General features: G+C 49.1%; 1 protein-coding gene across 2 annotated transcripts in view; it reads left to right on the top strand.

The window, feature by feature from the left end:
• LOC126541604 (E3 SUMO-protein ligase PIAS2-like) overlaps positions 1-16350 on the top strand; it is a 164571-nt gene that overhangs the window by 27152 nt on the left and 121069 nt on the right. The window contains exon 2 of one of the 2 annotated variants that reach the window (XM_050188446.2): positions 7544-7701. In XM_050188446.2, coding sequence (XP_050044403.1) covers positions 7544-7701 — 158 coding nt within the window. Of the gene's footprint in view, positions 1-7543; positions 7771-16350 lie in introns of both variants that reach the window. The other variant, XM_050188441.2, reaches the window with a different exon arrangement.

Below are 16350 nucleotides of genomic sequence, written 5' to 3'. Positions count from 1 at the left end.
TATGCAGAGGACGCACATTGAAGATGCTGAAAGTGTCGGCCGTGAGAATTGTGCGTCTAAAGTGACTCTAGTGGTGGTAACGTGTTTCTTATACCGAAACGTCTTTGTGTTTCCTTAAAAAACAAAAAGAAAAGAACAAACACGCTGTCCAACCAGGCTCGTTCACTCTCCCTCTCGAAAGCTTTTCGGCGTAAGCGCTTACTAGATTGACTGAAGTTATGCTTACGCCTTAAGGTAAACGTCTGCCTGGTGGAAGTGCCCGCTTTTTATAGCTCTTCCTCGACTGCGTTGCTAGGCGAAAGAAAAGTTTCTTGTGCTTCTCATTGGATGTCCCACCTGACGCGTGCGCCGGGGAACGTTCGCGGGCCTCTTCCTCCCCGTCGCTTGATGGGGCTTTCCTCTGCAAAAATCGCCGGTTGCTGACCTTGAGCGCGGGAAATTTGGCTCGAGGCCAGCCCGTGGAGAGTGGAGAGCGAGGCGCGCGCCGGCGTTCGCCCGACTGGCCGAATGCGCATCTCCGCTACCCTGCCGCTTATTTTCGTTTTCTCGGTCTCTCTCAAAATTACTTTCGTGGTGAAAATAGTGGTACAAGTGGCACAAGTTGTATTCTGCGGATAACCCCGATGCTCGCGAAGTACTTTCTCTCGGGATGTGCCGAGTTTCCTTCTAACATTACTAGTGGGAGCTGGGTGGCTGCGATCGTTCAGCAACCGCGCGAACGACGACTATAGCACGTGGCCGACCCTCGTACGTGTCTACGATGGTCCCATCTTCGCGCTTGTGGCTTCAGTCGTTCTCTCGGCTTTGTTTGCTGTGATTTTATCTGCGTTTATTTGCGTAAATTTTGAAGCATTCCTATTTTTGTTAACGCACGAGGCAATGCTACACGGGGTACTTTGGGTAATTATTGCGAATTGTGGCATTTAGAACGCAATGTTTTGTTAAAAAAGTGATCTGTTTCAAAAGTCTAAAGTCGTTTGGCAAATCCATCTACTAACCATCGTTCCCACACTTGACTGAACCGCCATGCCTGCAGCTCCCGCTAGCGCCAGAGCCCTAGCGATTCTTTTTTGTTGGAAATTGGGTAGGGCCCGATGCGATCAGAGTTGGCTTGAATCTGCAAAACGGAAGACGGCGCATGGCACGACACGGCATCCGACGTGCGTGCGGCTCGTCGGAGTGGTTGATGCATGCCGGGACGGTTGGAACCGGTTTTGGCTTCTGTTGGGAAACTTGTTGGCACGTGGTTGTTGGCAGAACCATGTATATCCGCACGTCGTATTGTATACCGCACGCGGCGGAATCGTATGCCACACATCTTGGGCGTGGCGATAGTTTACGGTGCGCGAGGCATGCAAGCACGAACTCTCGAATAAATCACCGTTATTATCTAAATCCATCTAAGTTTTCTATTAGATCGCAGGTTTCGCAAGTGGTAACACTGATCGGCTGAGCTCCCCGCTGTGGACGGTCAAGTTCTATCTTCAAGTTCTATATTCAGAAACGTCGAATGCAGTTGCGTATCGGCGACATTCCTTGAGTGCGTGCCGCACTCTCCCGAATCGTTCCGGGAGACCGCTCGCCTGTGGTTCTTCGCCCGAATCAAGATTCTCGGCGCGCTCCGGTTAAAAAAATTATGGGGTTTTACGTGCCAAAACCACTTTCTGATTATGAGGCACGCCGTAGTGGAGGACTCCGGAAATTTCGACCACCTGGGGTTCTTTAACGTGCACCTAAATCTAAGTACACGAGTGTTTTCGCATTTCGCCCCCATCGAAATGCGGCCGCCGTGGCCGGGATTCGATCCCGCGACCTCGTGCTCAGCAGCCCAACACCATAGCCACTGAGCAACCACGGCGGGTGCGCTCCGGTTAAACTGTGGCTCGCCGACACGTGCGCGAGTCGAGCGCGGCCTTCCTTCGCAAACGGCGCGGCGCGTGCACACGTGGTGCTCGCCGACACGACGACGGCGCTACGGCGAAATTGTTCGCTGTGGCGGCAGCTGCTGCGGCGATCACTTGGTAGTGCGGCTGAACGTGCGGAGGCAGTAGTAGTACGTAGGCTAGAGACGGAAGAATGGGCCACTAGAGAAGGCCGACTTTTTCTTCTTTCTAACAGGGGCACGTCGACATTACTGCAGCTTTTGTGGCGTAACGTGGCCGACTTTCAAGAGCTCTCACGAAAGTATAGAAGGTTACTCCTGCTACCTCGCGAACTATTTTTAGCGCATTGGAACCATCCACGTTTCCATGCCGCAGTCTCATTTTTTTTTTTGTACTCGTTGGAAGCCGCCGTTTAATGTATACAAGTGTCGCCTGTTTGCAGCCCTCAAGCCACCAAAACATATTTTCTTCCCCCCCCCCTTTTTTTTTGAATTGGCGTCTGCCGTGGGACGATGACGTGGTATCTGACTGTCGTTTCGCAATCTGAGCCCCCGAAGGCGAGTGTGGCGATAAGGAACGCTGAGATAGCAGGTTTGCAGCGGTGATGATCTGGCAAGCGGTTTGGTGTCGCAACATCCGGCCTCGTGACGTGAACGATCTATGATTGCTGCGAAGCGGCGGCGGAATGGAGATGATGATGCTTGTGGTGTCCTTGGCCGAAGGGTCGTCGTGCAGTAATACGCAGGATAAACTCGAGGTACAGCGAGTGTAGGCCCAAGTGCGCGTGAACTCCTCGGTGCTGTCTGCGTCAAAAAAAGAAAGAAATTGTGAACACGGGGAATCGTTTACAGCAGTATTTCGACTTTTTTTGCTTTATTTAATTTGGTCGTGCAGCTTCGTTAACGCTATGGCAGATATTCATATGTCGCCCAAAACGGTTGTCCCGCGTCTCTCATACCAGAGCCAGCACCGCCTGCATTTGAATATTTCCAGCGCTATTAAAGGGGCACTGAAGCAAAACATTAAATCAGTTTAGATATATAAAGCGTTCTTTAAACACTAAGTAGTTGATTTCTAAACAATAAGTCGATCATTAGAAAACATCGAAGTTTCGGTTTTTGAATTTCGCGGCAAGTTCCATCGCCGGTACGTCGTTGTGACGTCACTGATACCAAGATAAATTTATTTTCGTATTTATGCCGCGTTGTTTCAGCAAAAGTTGCCGAAAATCGCCATGTTCTGTTTTTGGCTCCTTTAGCACGCAATGTAGTATATCTTTGTGCGGCTAAATAATTAAGAGGAAGCTTTAGCTCGGACCCATCTCCGATACCGCCTATTCAACTACATGTAAAATGTAGCAACGCTTTTCTGAGATAACCCCTGGAATAGATTTTAATGAAATTAGTTGCATTTGAGAGAGAAAGTTAAGAAGTTAAGTTCTAGTGACTGTGGGAAGCGAGATATTAATTTAGGGCCTGAATATATTTTACATGTATATTCAAAAATTTCTAAGTTTGAAAAGAAGTATAGAAGCACGAAGTTTACAAATTCGTAGCTCTGCACTAAGAATAGATATCGCATTTCTGTAGACTGCATTTACTAGATCATCCAAAGCGAACAAATTTGATATGTCAATTTATATCTTACGTGAATTCGTTGCATAGTTTACAAGGATTTTGCGAAAGCTCTGTTCACATATTACTCGTTCTTTTTTTTTTTTTTTAGAAACATGTGCGACATACCAATTTTGTCCGTTTTATATGTACTATTACATGCTATTTACAAAACCGTGATATCCTCTTTTATTGCTGAGTTACAGAACTGTAAACATGATAGTTTCGTTTCCTGAAAATTTTCGATTTTTTTGCCAATCTTTTATTAATAAATTGACGACATAAAACTTAGCCAACCAACAGTCACTAGATTTTAATTTTTTTTCTTCTTTTAAATGCAGCGAGCCTCATCGAGTTTGGTGCAGTGGTTGCCGAGAAAAAGGATTTCTCCTTTCCCGCGTATTTAGATGGGAGCACCTGAGCTAAAGCTTCCTCTTAAGTAGGCCCTAGCAGACGCTGTCAAAATCCATGACGTCACAGCGAACTGGTGCGGTAACTTCGAGGAGACGTCACCACCCATCTTTTGTTATTGCGCGTTTTCTGGCTTACCAAGCGTCTTATCTGGGTAAGAGTGGTGTTCGATATTTTTTAAGAGTAATTTATTTATACAGAAGAAATCATTCTTTTTTCCTTTAGCGTCCCTTTAAGAAGTGAAATGAAAAGGGACAAGATACCTCTCGCCATGTTCCCTTCGCTCCCTTCATTGAAAGCGCCGGAAGGTATCGATAAATGTTTCCGGGTGGCCATATTTCTGCATTAACAGCAGGCATCGCCGGTTGCATGCGGCCATAAACGCCCACAGATTTTCTGTCGCAGTTTGCCAATATTACAATAAGCTGTTGTCAGGACAACGTTTGTAATGCTTATGATTATGTTATTGGCGTCGTCTCTTTCCGCTACGACATTGTTTTATCTCAGTTAAAACAGCCTAGCCTAGCTGTTTACTCTTACGAACACTAGGAGACGTTTAACTTAAGTCGAAAGAGGAAGCGGCCCGCCGTGGTGGCTTAGTAGCTGTGGCGTTGCGCTGCTAAGCACGAAGTCGCGGGATCAAATGCCCACCGTGGCGGCCGCATTTAGATGGGGGAAAGGTTCATTGAGCGCACGTTAAAAACCACGGGTGGCCGAAAAAAATTAATCCTGAGCCCCCCCCCCCCCCCCCCCACTACAGCGTGCTTCATAATCAGATCCTAGTTTTGTGTGTGTATATATAATATGACATTTCATATTGGCCGAAACAGACTAGTGATACTTCCCAAACGTGCTGTTAGATTTAGAATTTGGGATCGAGGCGCCTTGGGTACCTAGGGAATTAGCCGTATACCTGTGAACATGCGCAGAACCCAAAGCATCTTTTAGGTTTGCGTCGACCAAAGACCCATAAACCGAGAAAAACGACATTCGTTCGCAGAAATCGCCCACGATGATTTTCTCGTGTTTTCGTGTTTTGTGACGCAATGACCTAGTATGACCGATGTTCGATTATCTTAGCGAATAACAGGGCTTGCCGTCGGCGAAGCGTTCACCACACTTATTTGCTGTAGACGGCCGATGTTCTCTTTTTTGAGCACTCTGAGCTGTATCGGATGCTGTGTCGTTCATTTCTCTCTTCGTCCCTTGTTTTAGCTAGCTGTGTGTTTCGTTTACAACCGTGTTCCCTTTCACAGAGCGCTTGGCCACATGACCTTGCACGCGCACCGATTGGGGAGTGCGCTACGAAGAAAAGGAATAGCAACATCTCCGCGCGATGCGACGCCACGCGCCCGGATGCGGAACGGGATTCCTATTTCCCCTTGATCAGGTGACATCGTTCGGTCAGATTCAGAAAACTTCCGCGGTGGCCAAAGAAAGCTCTTCGCTTTAATATTCCGTGCCCCACCTACTCCGGTTTGAAATAGTGGTGTGCTTCAGCTAGCTGCAGTGCAATGAGAGGCTTCGGCACGGGCACCGTATTGATCATGAGAAGCCCAACACCAGGTATGTATGCGGAACCTTGGTTCGGGAAACGGCGCCGTTTCCAAGAGGTCCATGGCATGGGGCTGGCAGTGAAGATCATTTTACGTTAAAGGGGAAACGTAGCTAGGCAGCGAAAACTTGAGACCACCACTTACCACGCTGAAAAATCGCATAAATCTCAATCGCGTACTTCGCATAAAAATCGGGAATCCAACGTCCCTGCGATACACCACGTCAGGCGCGCGGAGGCTGAAGGATCGAGAATGTCCGTTTCTCCCCAAGCGGTGAAGTCATTCGGTCAGATGCAGATAACTGCCACGGTAGCAAAAGAAACCTACAGAGCCTTAATATGTTTACACACTTCTGTCTAAGCCCCCTGGAACAGTACAAGCTGCAATAACACACACACACACACGTGTATATATATATATATATATATATATATATATATATATATATATATATATATATATATATATATATATATATATATAATATAGAACTCTCCAGCTGGGCACCAGTTTTGCTGCACAGTTAGAACGTTTGGCACATGAGTTTTACTAAATGCAATAGGAAAGCTACATGCACGAGCTAGATTCATGGCCGGGGCACGTTCCTTATATCTGAACACATAGAAAACGTGTAACTATATAGTAAGCTATGCATCAATTTCTTTCTTTTTTTTATAACTTTGCTATTAAATTGCGTGACCAGAATTTTCCTGGGTCATTAGTAAACTGCTGCCACAGCGCGGATAAAAGGGCTTAATGACCAACAAAAAAATCTGCAGTGTACGAGCTCCAGAAAAAAAATGAAAGGCCCGCAGTGCAGCTGTCCCTCCGTGTCTGCGCTTGGCTTGACTTCTAGCCGCGCCGTAAGTCCACTACACTATAAAAACAGGTGCACCCTTTGAGTCGTATCTTGCCACACAACAATAATCGTCAACTGTCTTGTCCGCATTTCCTTTCATTAACGCGGCGAGCCCGGTACTTTCCAGTGACGAACGGCATGCGCGTTATCCGACAGGAGAGTAACGAGCGCAGCGTTTTCAAGGAAGGAAATGCGGGCAAGACAGATGACGATTATCGTTGTGTGGCAAAAATAAACTCCGAATGGTGTAAACTTTTCTTAGAGTGTAAGAGCCTAGACGCTAAATAAAGTTTACACCCTTTGGTGTGTATATCTGCCACACAACAATAATCATCTGCCTTGCTTGCGTTTCCTTCCTTGAAAACGCCGCGTCCGCTACTTTCCTGTTGACAATGCTATGTCATGCTAATAACGCGCATGCCGTTCGTTACTGGGAAGTACCGGGCTCGCAGCGTTAAAGAAAGGAAATGCGGACAAGACAGGTGACGTTTATTGTTGTGTGGCAAGATACGACTCAAAGGGTGTAAACTTTTCTTAGAGTGTATATACTACACCCTAAAAAAGTTTACACCCTTTGCGTGTAAACTCATATGTGCTGCTAAATAAGTCGTTATTCCAGGTAACATTTTTCCGCATTGCTGGAATAATTAAATAGCGTGCGGGTGGTTGTCTTGGAACCCAATAGACCCTGCGAGGTTGTCACGTCGCAAGTGGACACGACTGCAAGGCAACCATTGTTCAAGTTGCCTGGTGGTCGTCTCGACTGGTGGCACTCAACGCCTTCCACACATTAAAAGGAGGTTAACGAGTAATGTTGAGCTGTCACTGCTGTCACCTTAAGAGACATTTCATCATGGATTCACTTAGCAGCTTTCTCTTGGAGAAGCCTTGTCTTGATAACGGTTCCGTATGCTCTTTTAATTGGACTTTTCTAAGAGTGCTGACACGTGTTCATTCTGGACTTCAAAAAAAAAAGAAAATAGTTACGATTTCTGCGCTACTGAATATGGCAAAATCGGCCAATATACTCTGCAATTGAAAGCTATCTAGCCCAATTTCTTGTTTCTGGGTTGGGCGCAATACTTGTCAGTGGGTGAGCACGTCAATTTAGGCGTAAATACAGAGCGTGTCCGCGAGCGGGGTGCCCGCGCGTTTTCCTTCGCCATGTTCCTGGTCCTCGCATCATCGCCCGCGGCACTGTTTTCTCTTGTCTCGTTGCAGCAAATGATATTGAACTTCCGGGTGTCGGAGCTCCAGGTGCTGCTGGGCTTCGCCGGCCGGAACAAGTCGGGCAAGAAGCAGGAGCTGCAGCTGCGGGCCCTGGAGCTGCTGCGCGGCCACTCGACGCCCATCTTGATGAAGATACGAGATCTGCACAAGTTAGTGCACCCCCTCATCTCCGCTCCTCGACGCACACGAAGTTCCTGGCAACCCGCGAGTGATACAGGGTACGCGAGTGTGTGGTTGTCGCTCGCGGTGTCACTCCCGTACGGTGGATCTCCGCCGTATGGGTGTGTCCCCAGCGCGTATAGGGCGATGCGGTGGCACATCGCAGTTCAGCTGCACTTCGCCGGTTCTTCTGCGAGGCTGCTTTATGCACATGTATATCAAGCTTCTTCTTCTTTCTCTTTCTTCTTCTTTTTTTTTTTTATTGCGGTGGCTGGCTCGCAGCGAGAAGCTGTTTGGCGGCAATATTTTATTGGTGTCCGAGCAGCTCTGTCCAGGCTGATCAAGCATGTTTGATGTGGTCAAGAAGAGCACCGGTCTTGGCGAAACTCTGGAGGTTGGCGGAACCCAGGACGAAAAAAAAAAAAAATGCCGGTACGCGCGAGCTTGCGGACGCAGCGTGTGCAACCGTACTGTTTCAACTGCGCCTGAGCGTGGCAGGTTGGATTCGTAGCGTACCCGAGTGCGCAGTCGTCCGAACGTCGCAAGCGAACAAGCGCGTGTCCGCTTGGTAGACGAAGAGAGAGCCGGTGTGTGCAGATGAAGCTTCCTGGAGTTCCAGTGTAATCCCACGGGAGCGCCGACCGATGCGACTGGTAGGGGCTACGTCGCAGCAGCTGAGCTGAGCGGAATAGCCTAGCCGACGACGATTGCACAAGAGGGCGCTGCGCGCGCTTACTCTCGCCGCTTTCGCAAGGGCACGCCGTGACGCGGTGCTGACCAAGGTGTCGGTAGAGCGAGTGCTACACCCGACGACAGCTTTGTGGCTGCATTGCCAAAGCTACGCGCACGCGCTCGCAGGTTCGGAGATTCTGCTCTTGTGTTACTACGCCAAACTGGTGTCTACGTTTTGCTGGCGGTTTACAAACCAGGAAAACCGAACGTGGTCACCAGAAAGAAAACTGTCAAGCAAAAACTTTAAGCATTTTGCTAAGCAAGTTCTTTGATTTCTTAAGAAATAAATCGTGAAAAAAAAATTTTACGGCTTGTTTTACGCTGCGTAGCTTCCAGTTGCTTATATTCGCGGACTACATGCAGAAGCGCAGTAAAGAAATGTGTACCTTGGCTCCGTAGCTTTGGCTGCGCTGCCACAAAACGTTGTCGCCGGGTGTAATATTTATGCTATCTCTAAGGGAGCATATACCGCGTCTCTGTCAGTCGACCCTCCCGTGATATCGTCAAGCACTTGGTAAGCTATCCCGCTAACGCTTGATCTTAAGCCCCGTAGCACTACCGGTCAAGCCGCGTACTCCTTTAGATGCGATTTTCGTTTCGCGTATGTGGCGGGCATCATCGAGCCGTTATGGTGGAGGCGTGCAGCTGCGAGCGTAGGTCGCACTTTCGGAAAGGTCGTTCGTGTGCGCACATGCGAAGTGAATCTGCGGCCGGTCTCACGCTCACACACCTGCGGCCGGCGATCCCGCGGAGGCGCCGATCGAGGTTTGGGTTGTATATCTGCATGCTTTTCTTTATTTTCGGTGCCTGTTCTGTTTAAGTGATGTCTCAGCATCGTTACTCTGTCCTTCCCACTAATTCTCCTTTTTTTCGGGAGGCATTATCCGCACTACTTAAGTATCCATTTTTAAAGGGCCCCTCACCAGGCCCCCTAGCACATTTTGGTTATACGCTGGAAGTTGTTACGTGTCCTCTAGGAAGCGTTCTGCCTCTAAAATTTTTCAAATCGGCTCATTAATAGCCGAGATAGAATTAGTGCCGCGAACCCATGATTTCAGCGGGTGGGCTACACTGCCAAGCAAGACGCTCTCTCCACTCGCCCCGTCTAGCCTTCGCAAGCGAAATTCCTTCCCTGCGTTCTCCCATAACAGACCTCGAGGTTCGCGTGACGCATACGTCACAGGCTCCGCCATCCTTTTTTTTCCCCTCGCTTTTTTTTTTCCTGCGCTACGCATTTCCGCAGACCCCGCCGCGCGCGAGTATTTTGCGCGCTGTGCACAAGACAAAATGGCGAGCGGTATAATGCAGTGCTACACGAATACTGAGGGCAGAACAAGCGGATCACAGAGCCTGATCACGCGCTGGAACAAGGTAGAAAATTGCACAGTTTCGGTACCTGCGCACGTGACCGCACGACCGTGGTAACAAGCAAACGAAGCGGAAGTACATCTCTCCGCTTCGGTGCGAAGTAAAACAAAAAACACGCAAACATTCCGTTTGTGTTCTGTTATTTCGCTAAACTTCAATTCGTCAATTCGAGCAACAAACAGATCGCACAAATAACAGATGTCTTGAATGATTCTCAAAATCACGTCTCTACGAGCGACGTCACACTGCGGACACGATTACGTAGACGCAGGGGCACGATTACGTCACCGTCCGGTTTGAAGCGCGGCGGCCGTGAGTGAAGAGGGAAACGGTGTCCGGATTGAAATTTCCGATCTTTCCGCGGCGCGTAGCGATTTAATACTTTGCAGACACGATTGTTATCGCGCAAAGTTGATCTGAGCTTGTTAGCTCAAGATGGCCAGACCTCGCGAGGGGGCCCTTTAATCGCCTACGGTCGGGACAGTCAGTATACCAGGCCTAAGAGACGTAGGCCACTTGGTCATTTCGTGCACGACAAGCTCGCAGTTGTTACATGCCCTCTAGGGTGCGTTCTGCTGCAGTAATTTTTCAATGGTTCGTTAATAGCCGAGATAAAAATGTTTCAGTACCGCAAACGCATGATTTCAGGAGGCGAACGCGACTGCACTCTCTCCACTTGCCCCGTCTGGCCTCCGCAAGCGAAATTCCTTCCCTGCGTTCTCCCATACCTATGCTCCGTTTCATACATCTAGTGCAACGCTGTGGAAGCTACGCAAGTAGTGCGGTCTCCAAATTTTATCAATCCGCGCGTTTCGTCTATGCTTCGCTGGGCGTTTGGTCGCACGAGCATGCACGTGAGGCTGTCGCGACAGGAGGCAAATAAAAAAAAAATGAAAAGAAAATTGATATAAAACAACGTGTTAGCAGCCGAATGAACGCATGGTTTGATTGCTTCTAAGGGTAAATTCTTATTTTCGTTAAGTACTAGACAATATATAAAAACACTTTCACAAAAATCCGCCAGAGACACCGAACTGTTTCTTAGTGCGAACGAAGCCACTGCAAAAAGTATCTCTAGCCTCCACAGCATTGCACCTGATGTATGAAACGGAGTATAGAGTACCCATACAGGAGCTCGAGAATCGCGTGACGCGTACGTCACGGGCCCCGCTTCATTTTTCCCCCTTGACGGCGTCGCGCGAGAGCTGTTTGTTGCGTCTGCCTCATTTGATGCAGCCACGATTTTGCGCACTGTTCACGGGAACACCCGATTAATGGTATAGGTCAGTGCTGCGCGAATACTGAGGGAGACAAGCGGATCACAGAGCATGATCGCGCCTTAGATCACGGTAGAAAGACAGTTTCGTTGTCTGCGCGCGCGACCGCGCGTTGTGGGAACAAGCAGACGAAACGGAAGTCGATCTCTCTTGCTGCGGTGCGAAGTAAAGCAAAAACATGCAGACATTCTGTTTGTGCTTTATTATTTCTTTAAGCTTTAATTCGTCTGTTGAAGCACCAGATGACACAGATGTTGCCTTGACTCATTCTCGAGATCACGTGCCACCATGAGCGCGACGTCGCAGCACTGCCATGTACGCGGCGCACTTGTGCGATATGCGTCGACTCTCCGGCTGGTAGCGCGGCGCCTTCGAGGAGAAGGGCAAAGGGCGTACGGTTTGAAATTGCACCCCTTTCCGCGGCGCGTAGCGATGTAATACTTAGCAAATACGATCGTGAGCGCTCATTTTATGCAGGATTTCGACAGTTCAAAATGGCCAGGCCCGGGAGCTGACCGTGTTAAGTATTACATCGCTACGCTCCGCGGAAAGAGCCGAAATTTCGAACCGAACCCCTTTTCTTTTTGAGTCGGCAGATTCTCGTACAACCACCTTCAAGAGGTCGACGTCTTCAGTAGTAAGCCTTCATTCAGTAGGAATGTCGGTGCTCTCAGGACTCTCCCATCTTGAGAAGCGCGACAGTGGTGCCTTGCAGAATTTCTGTGTCTGCGAGATTTCTAAAGAGACGGGACCGCGGTTGTTGCAGTGTTCCTCTCCGTTGCACTTGCGTAATCCGCAGGACAGATGCGCTGTTGTAATGTTCTCCCTAGAGTAACGCTGTAACACGACTGAGCAGCCGCCACGTGCGCTGGCGGCTTTTTGTAAGCCTGTCTTCGCGCTCCCTTCCAACCCGGATGTGTAGCAATTGCGCGGACGGGTCACCGCTGAAATGTAGTACTAGATGGATGGATGGATGCATGCATGGATGCCAGGAGCGTCCCCTTTGAAACGGGCCAATGGGTTGCGCCACCAAGCTCTTGCTATTATTTTACTTAATATTTTACATATATGGCGTCCTTGCTGAACGGACATCTGCGCTCACTACTTCAGGTTTTGACATGGCAATCGGTAATGACCGATGGGGGCGAAATGCGAAAACACCCATGTACTTTACTTAGATTTAGGTGCAAGTTAAAGAACCCCAAGGGGTCCAAATTTTCGGAGGCGCCCACTATGGTGTGCCACATAATCAGATCGGGGTATCGGCACGTAAAACCTTATAATTTAATTTTAATATTTTAATCGGTAATGACGCATGTGTTATCACGCCTTGTTGAACGGACATGTACGCTCACTACTGCATGTTCTAATGTGACTCTGTTGTAATACATGGCACTACGAAGTAACTTAAGCGGGATTCGCTTAAATGCAACAGTGTATCGCATCGTCCCTTTATCGCGTACACGTAAATTAGTGGTAGCTTGCATGAAGTACTGGCAGAGATTGGTCAGAAGAGTAAGGTCGCCTTCAGCCTGTTCTTGTGTCGCGTCGTATCATTCTGTATCGCTGGCTTATCGTGTCGAAACAATAGACGTACATATCAATCCGTATCTCGCCGTCTGCTGAGGTTTCTTGGAAACGCAATGCCCTTTTTTTTCATTTTTGGCTTTTGTGAGGGGGGGGGGGGGGTGCCGTGCTCCAACCGTTGAGCTTGCCATGCTTCAACCTCTCAAACTTGCTTTTTCGAAGACATGACGGAAGTGTTCAGAGGAACGTATTTAGCGAATTTCATCGACATCCGTTGACATCGAAAAATCGCTGAAGTTTCCCTTTAAAGGGCCCCTCGTCAGGCCCCATAGCAAATTTTGGTTATACGCTCTAGGTTGTTACGTGTCCTCTGGGAGTGTTCTGCCGAAAAAAGAAAAAGAATCAAATCGGCTCATTAATAGCCGAGATTTAATATTTCAGTGTCGCGAACCCGTGATTTCAAAGGCGAGCTCCGCTGCATAGCGAGACACTCGCCCCGTCTAGCTTCCGGAAGCGAAATTCCTTCCCTGCGTTCTCCCATACCGGACCTCATGCCGGACCTCGAGGATCGCGTGACGCCTTCGTCACGGACTCCGCGTTCATTTTTTTTTCCTCGATTTCTCTCTCTCTCTCTCTCTCTCTCTGTTTGAGGCGCTGCGCATTTTTGCTGACGGCGTCGCGCGCGAGCTGTTGTGATGTCTCGTTGCGCGCTGTGCACAAGGACATATTACTAGCGGTATAATTCAGTGCTACACGAATACTGAGGCAGAACAAGCGCATCGCGGAGCATGACCACGCGCAGGAACACGGTAGAAAATGGCATAGTTTCGGTACCTGCGCACGTGACCGCACGACCGTGGGAACAAGCAGACGAAGCGGAAGTACATCTATCTTGCTTCGGTGCGAAGTAAAGCAAAAAAACACGCAGACATTCCGTTTGTGTGTTTTATTATTTATTTAAATTTCAATTCGTCAATTCAAGCAACAGATCACTCAAGTAACAGATGTTACTTTGAATAATTCTCGAAGTCGCGTGTCGCCACGAGTGACGTCACACTGCGGACCCGCCTACGTAGGCGCACGTAGGGACGCGACCACGTCACCGCACGGCTTTGAGAGCGGTCGCCGCGAGGGAAAGGGAAAACAGCGTTCGGATTGAAATTTCAGACCTTTCCACTGCGCGTAGCTATGTAATTCTTTGCAAACACGATCGTTAGCGCGCAATGTATGCTATGCGCTTGTTAGCTCAAGATGGCCAGACCTGGTAGGGACCCTTTAAGCGATGTGGCATGCTTCGAAAAATGTTTCTTTCGCCTCCCCCCCTCTCTTCCCCGTGTTTTTTTTTTTTTTTTTTTCTGCACCTTCCTACGCCGCTCTTTCGTAGCAATGGCTGCCGCCCTACTCATTTGGCATCTTCGGCTGCTCGTTTCTTAGTGCTGTCGCGAGCGGCGTTGTCTTAGGCTGGTTGAAAGAGGGTGCGGGCCCTGCGTTCGGCTGGTTCTCGACCGCTCTCAGGCGCTCCGAGCCCTGTCGCCGTAAAGTTTCTCTTATGTTGCCGGAGTAGTCGAGATTGAAGCGTTTCCCGCAACGTCATCACAGCACAGCGTCGCTGCTGTTGGCGACGGTGCACCGTAACCTTGGCAACCTAGGCCACTGCATGCTGGTATCTCGACGAACGCTTGTGCCACGGAGCGTCCGTCTGTTTTCCCGGTAGCACCGGGAGCTTTGGATAGGCGAAACATCGGACGTTAGCGGTAGTCACGTGGTTTCGCATCTGCCATTTCCTCCTCCGAGAGCGAGTTGCACGTTCAGCTTGAGCGCTTGTCCTCTACCTCGAGTTCGGTGAACGCTGGATCTGCCCGACTCTGCTTCGGGGGATGGAGGCGGCCAGTTGAAGGTACCATTAATGTGCACCATCGGAGGCTCGCCTATTTCCCTGGACGTAATAATAATAAATCTGGTGATGTTAACGGCAGTGCGATTTTTTTTAAGTACCAAGTTTGAGAATTTTCTGTTCTGCGCTGGTGTAAGTACCGGACAATCGTCGGACCAAGTGTGTGGGCATTCGAAGGGATTGTGTTCATAATTCAAAGAACCGCTCCATTATGGTTGAGGCAGATGACTTCTCATACAACTTTCCCATCTACAGGAGTGAATAACAAGCGTGACTTAATGACGCTTAGTATTCTATTGGCCTTCGGACGAAAATTTGTACATACTACCTGACCGTTTCTCCCTGGTTGCAGGACTAAGCCTTGAGGGCCGCGTTTTCACGAATGCCGCGTCGTGCGGACGCGATGACACAATAAACCGATCTGCTGCGAAAGAAATGCCGGTAGTTGTAGTCCCACACTTTGGTCGTACCTCGGGGGAGTTTTTTCTCCTTTCTTTTTTTTTTTTTTTTTCCCTTGTCTCATTGGTCGAATCTTACATTCGCGTATCGCTCGATGTGCCGGGCTAGTCTGTGTGACTATTGGAATTTAAGCGCCTACTGAAAGCAATGCCAGAAGTAGCCCTTGTGTGGTCTCGAAACACTTTGCGGCGTACTGGTGTTTTTTTTTATTTTATTTTTTTTTTTATTTTATTTTTTTTTGTCGTCGCAGTGCGTTACGACCGCTGGAGCGTCGGCGCCAGATCGTGTCAAACCGGTTTTCTTTCACCTCCTCTCCGCATAAAGCGGCCGCGCACTGCTTCCTGATTCCCTCACAGCGTTGAACGCTTGAGGAATAACAGTGGCTGTCCAACTGGACATGCTTTTTCCCGCGCACGCGTATTCTCTCTCTCTCTCTCACGCATATCCCAAGCCCCACGGCGCCTTCTGTGTGAGATAGGCGCTGCGATGACCGTCCGGGGAGGGGGGGGGGGCGACTCGCGAAACGCAGCATGAATGCGTGACCCGGTTTTATTCGGGGTAGTTCGCTGGCGGCGCACAGCATTGAACGTACCTCACTGCCGCTGTACTTTCAGTGCGTCTCTTCTCGCTCCCCGCGATACGCATGCAGCTGTAGTCGCTTTGGTGGAGCCGTGTTCTGTAAGGATTCAATATCGCGTCATCCGTCGCCTCGAGCGACCACAGGTCCGCGGTATGACGGAGGCGAGCGGCTTGCGTGCGAGCCAATGACGAAAAGCTCAACTAATCGAATATGAAAATTGATTAAATTCTGTGGCTTGTACGTGCCAAGACCCGGGTCTCATTATGAGGTAGTGAGGGGTACTCTGGATTAATTGTGCCCATCATCTGCAGATCTTCGGCGCGCACCCACATCTCAAGTACACGAGCGTTTTTTGCACTTTGCCCCCCATCGAAATGCGGCGGCCGCGACGTCGTGCTGAGCAGCGCGACGCCGTAGCCACCTATGGCGTCCATGGCGGTTGAGTATGAAAGTCCTTACGAAATCTGGCCCATGGCAGGTTTATTTCTTCTGTGGGATTGTGATACATTAGTTGTGTTCTTATCGAAATGCAATAAATGTAGTAAATGCTGGTGGATGCGACTAGAGGAGGGGGGGGGGGGGTTAATGTGTTGAAAGGGCAATTGATTATTTTCTCTGTACTAGATGTATCTGTACTAGATGGGTATGCTAATGTTGCACTTCACTCCTCGCCGTGCTGTGCATCGATGAGTCATTAAGGCACGCGTAAATGTAGCATGCAACAACTCTGCTTTGGAATTTAGAAGAAGATTGAGGGGAACCGAGGGGCTCGACTTTTTTTCATTGCAGCCACGTTGATTCA

The sequence above is a fragment of the Dermacentor andersoni genome, chromosome 2 (genome assembly GCF_023375885.2).
Source record: "Dermacentor andersoni chromosome 2, qqDerAnde1_hic_scaffold, whole genome shotgun sequence".
NCBI lineage: Eukaryota > Metazoa > Arthropoda > Arachnida > Ixodida > Ixodidae > Dermacentor > Dermacentor andersoni.
This window is presented reverse-complemented; position numbering and strand designations above follow the sequence as displayed.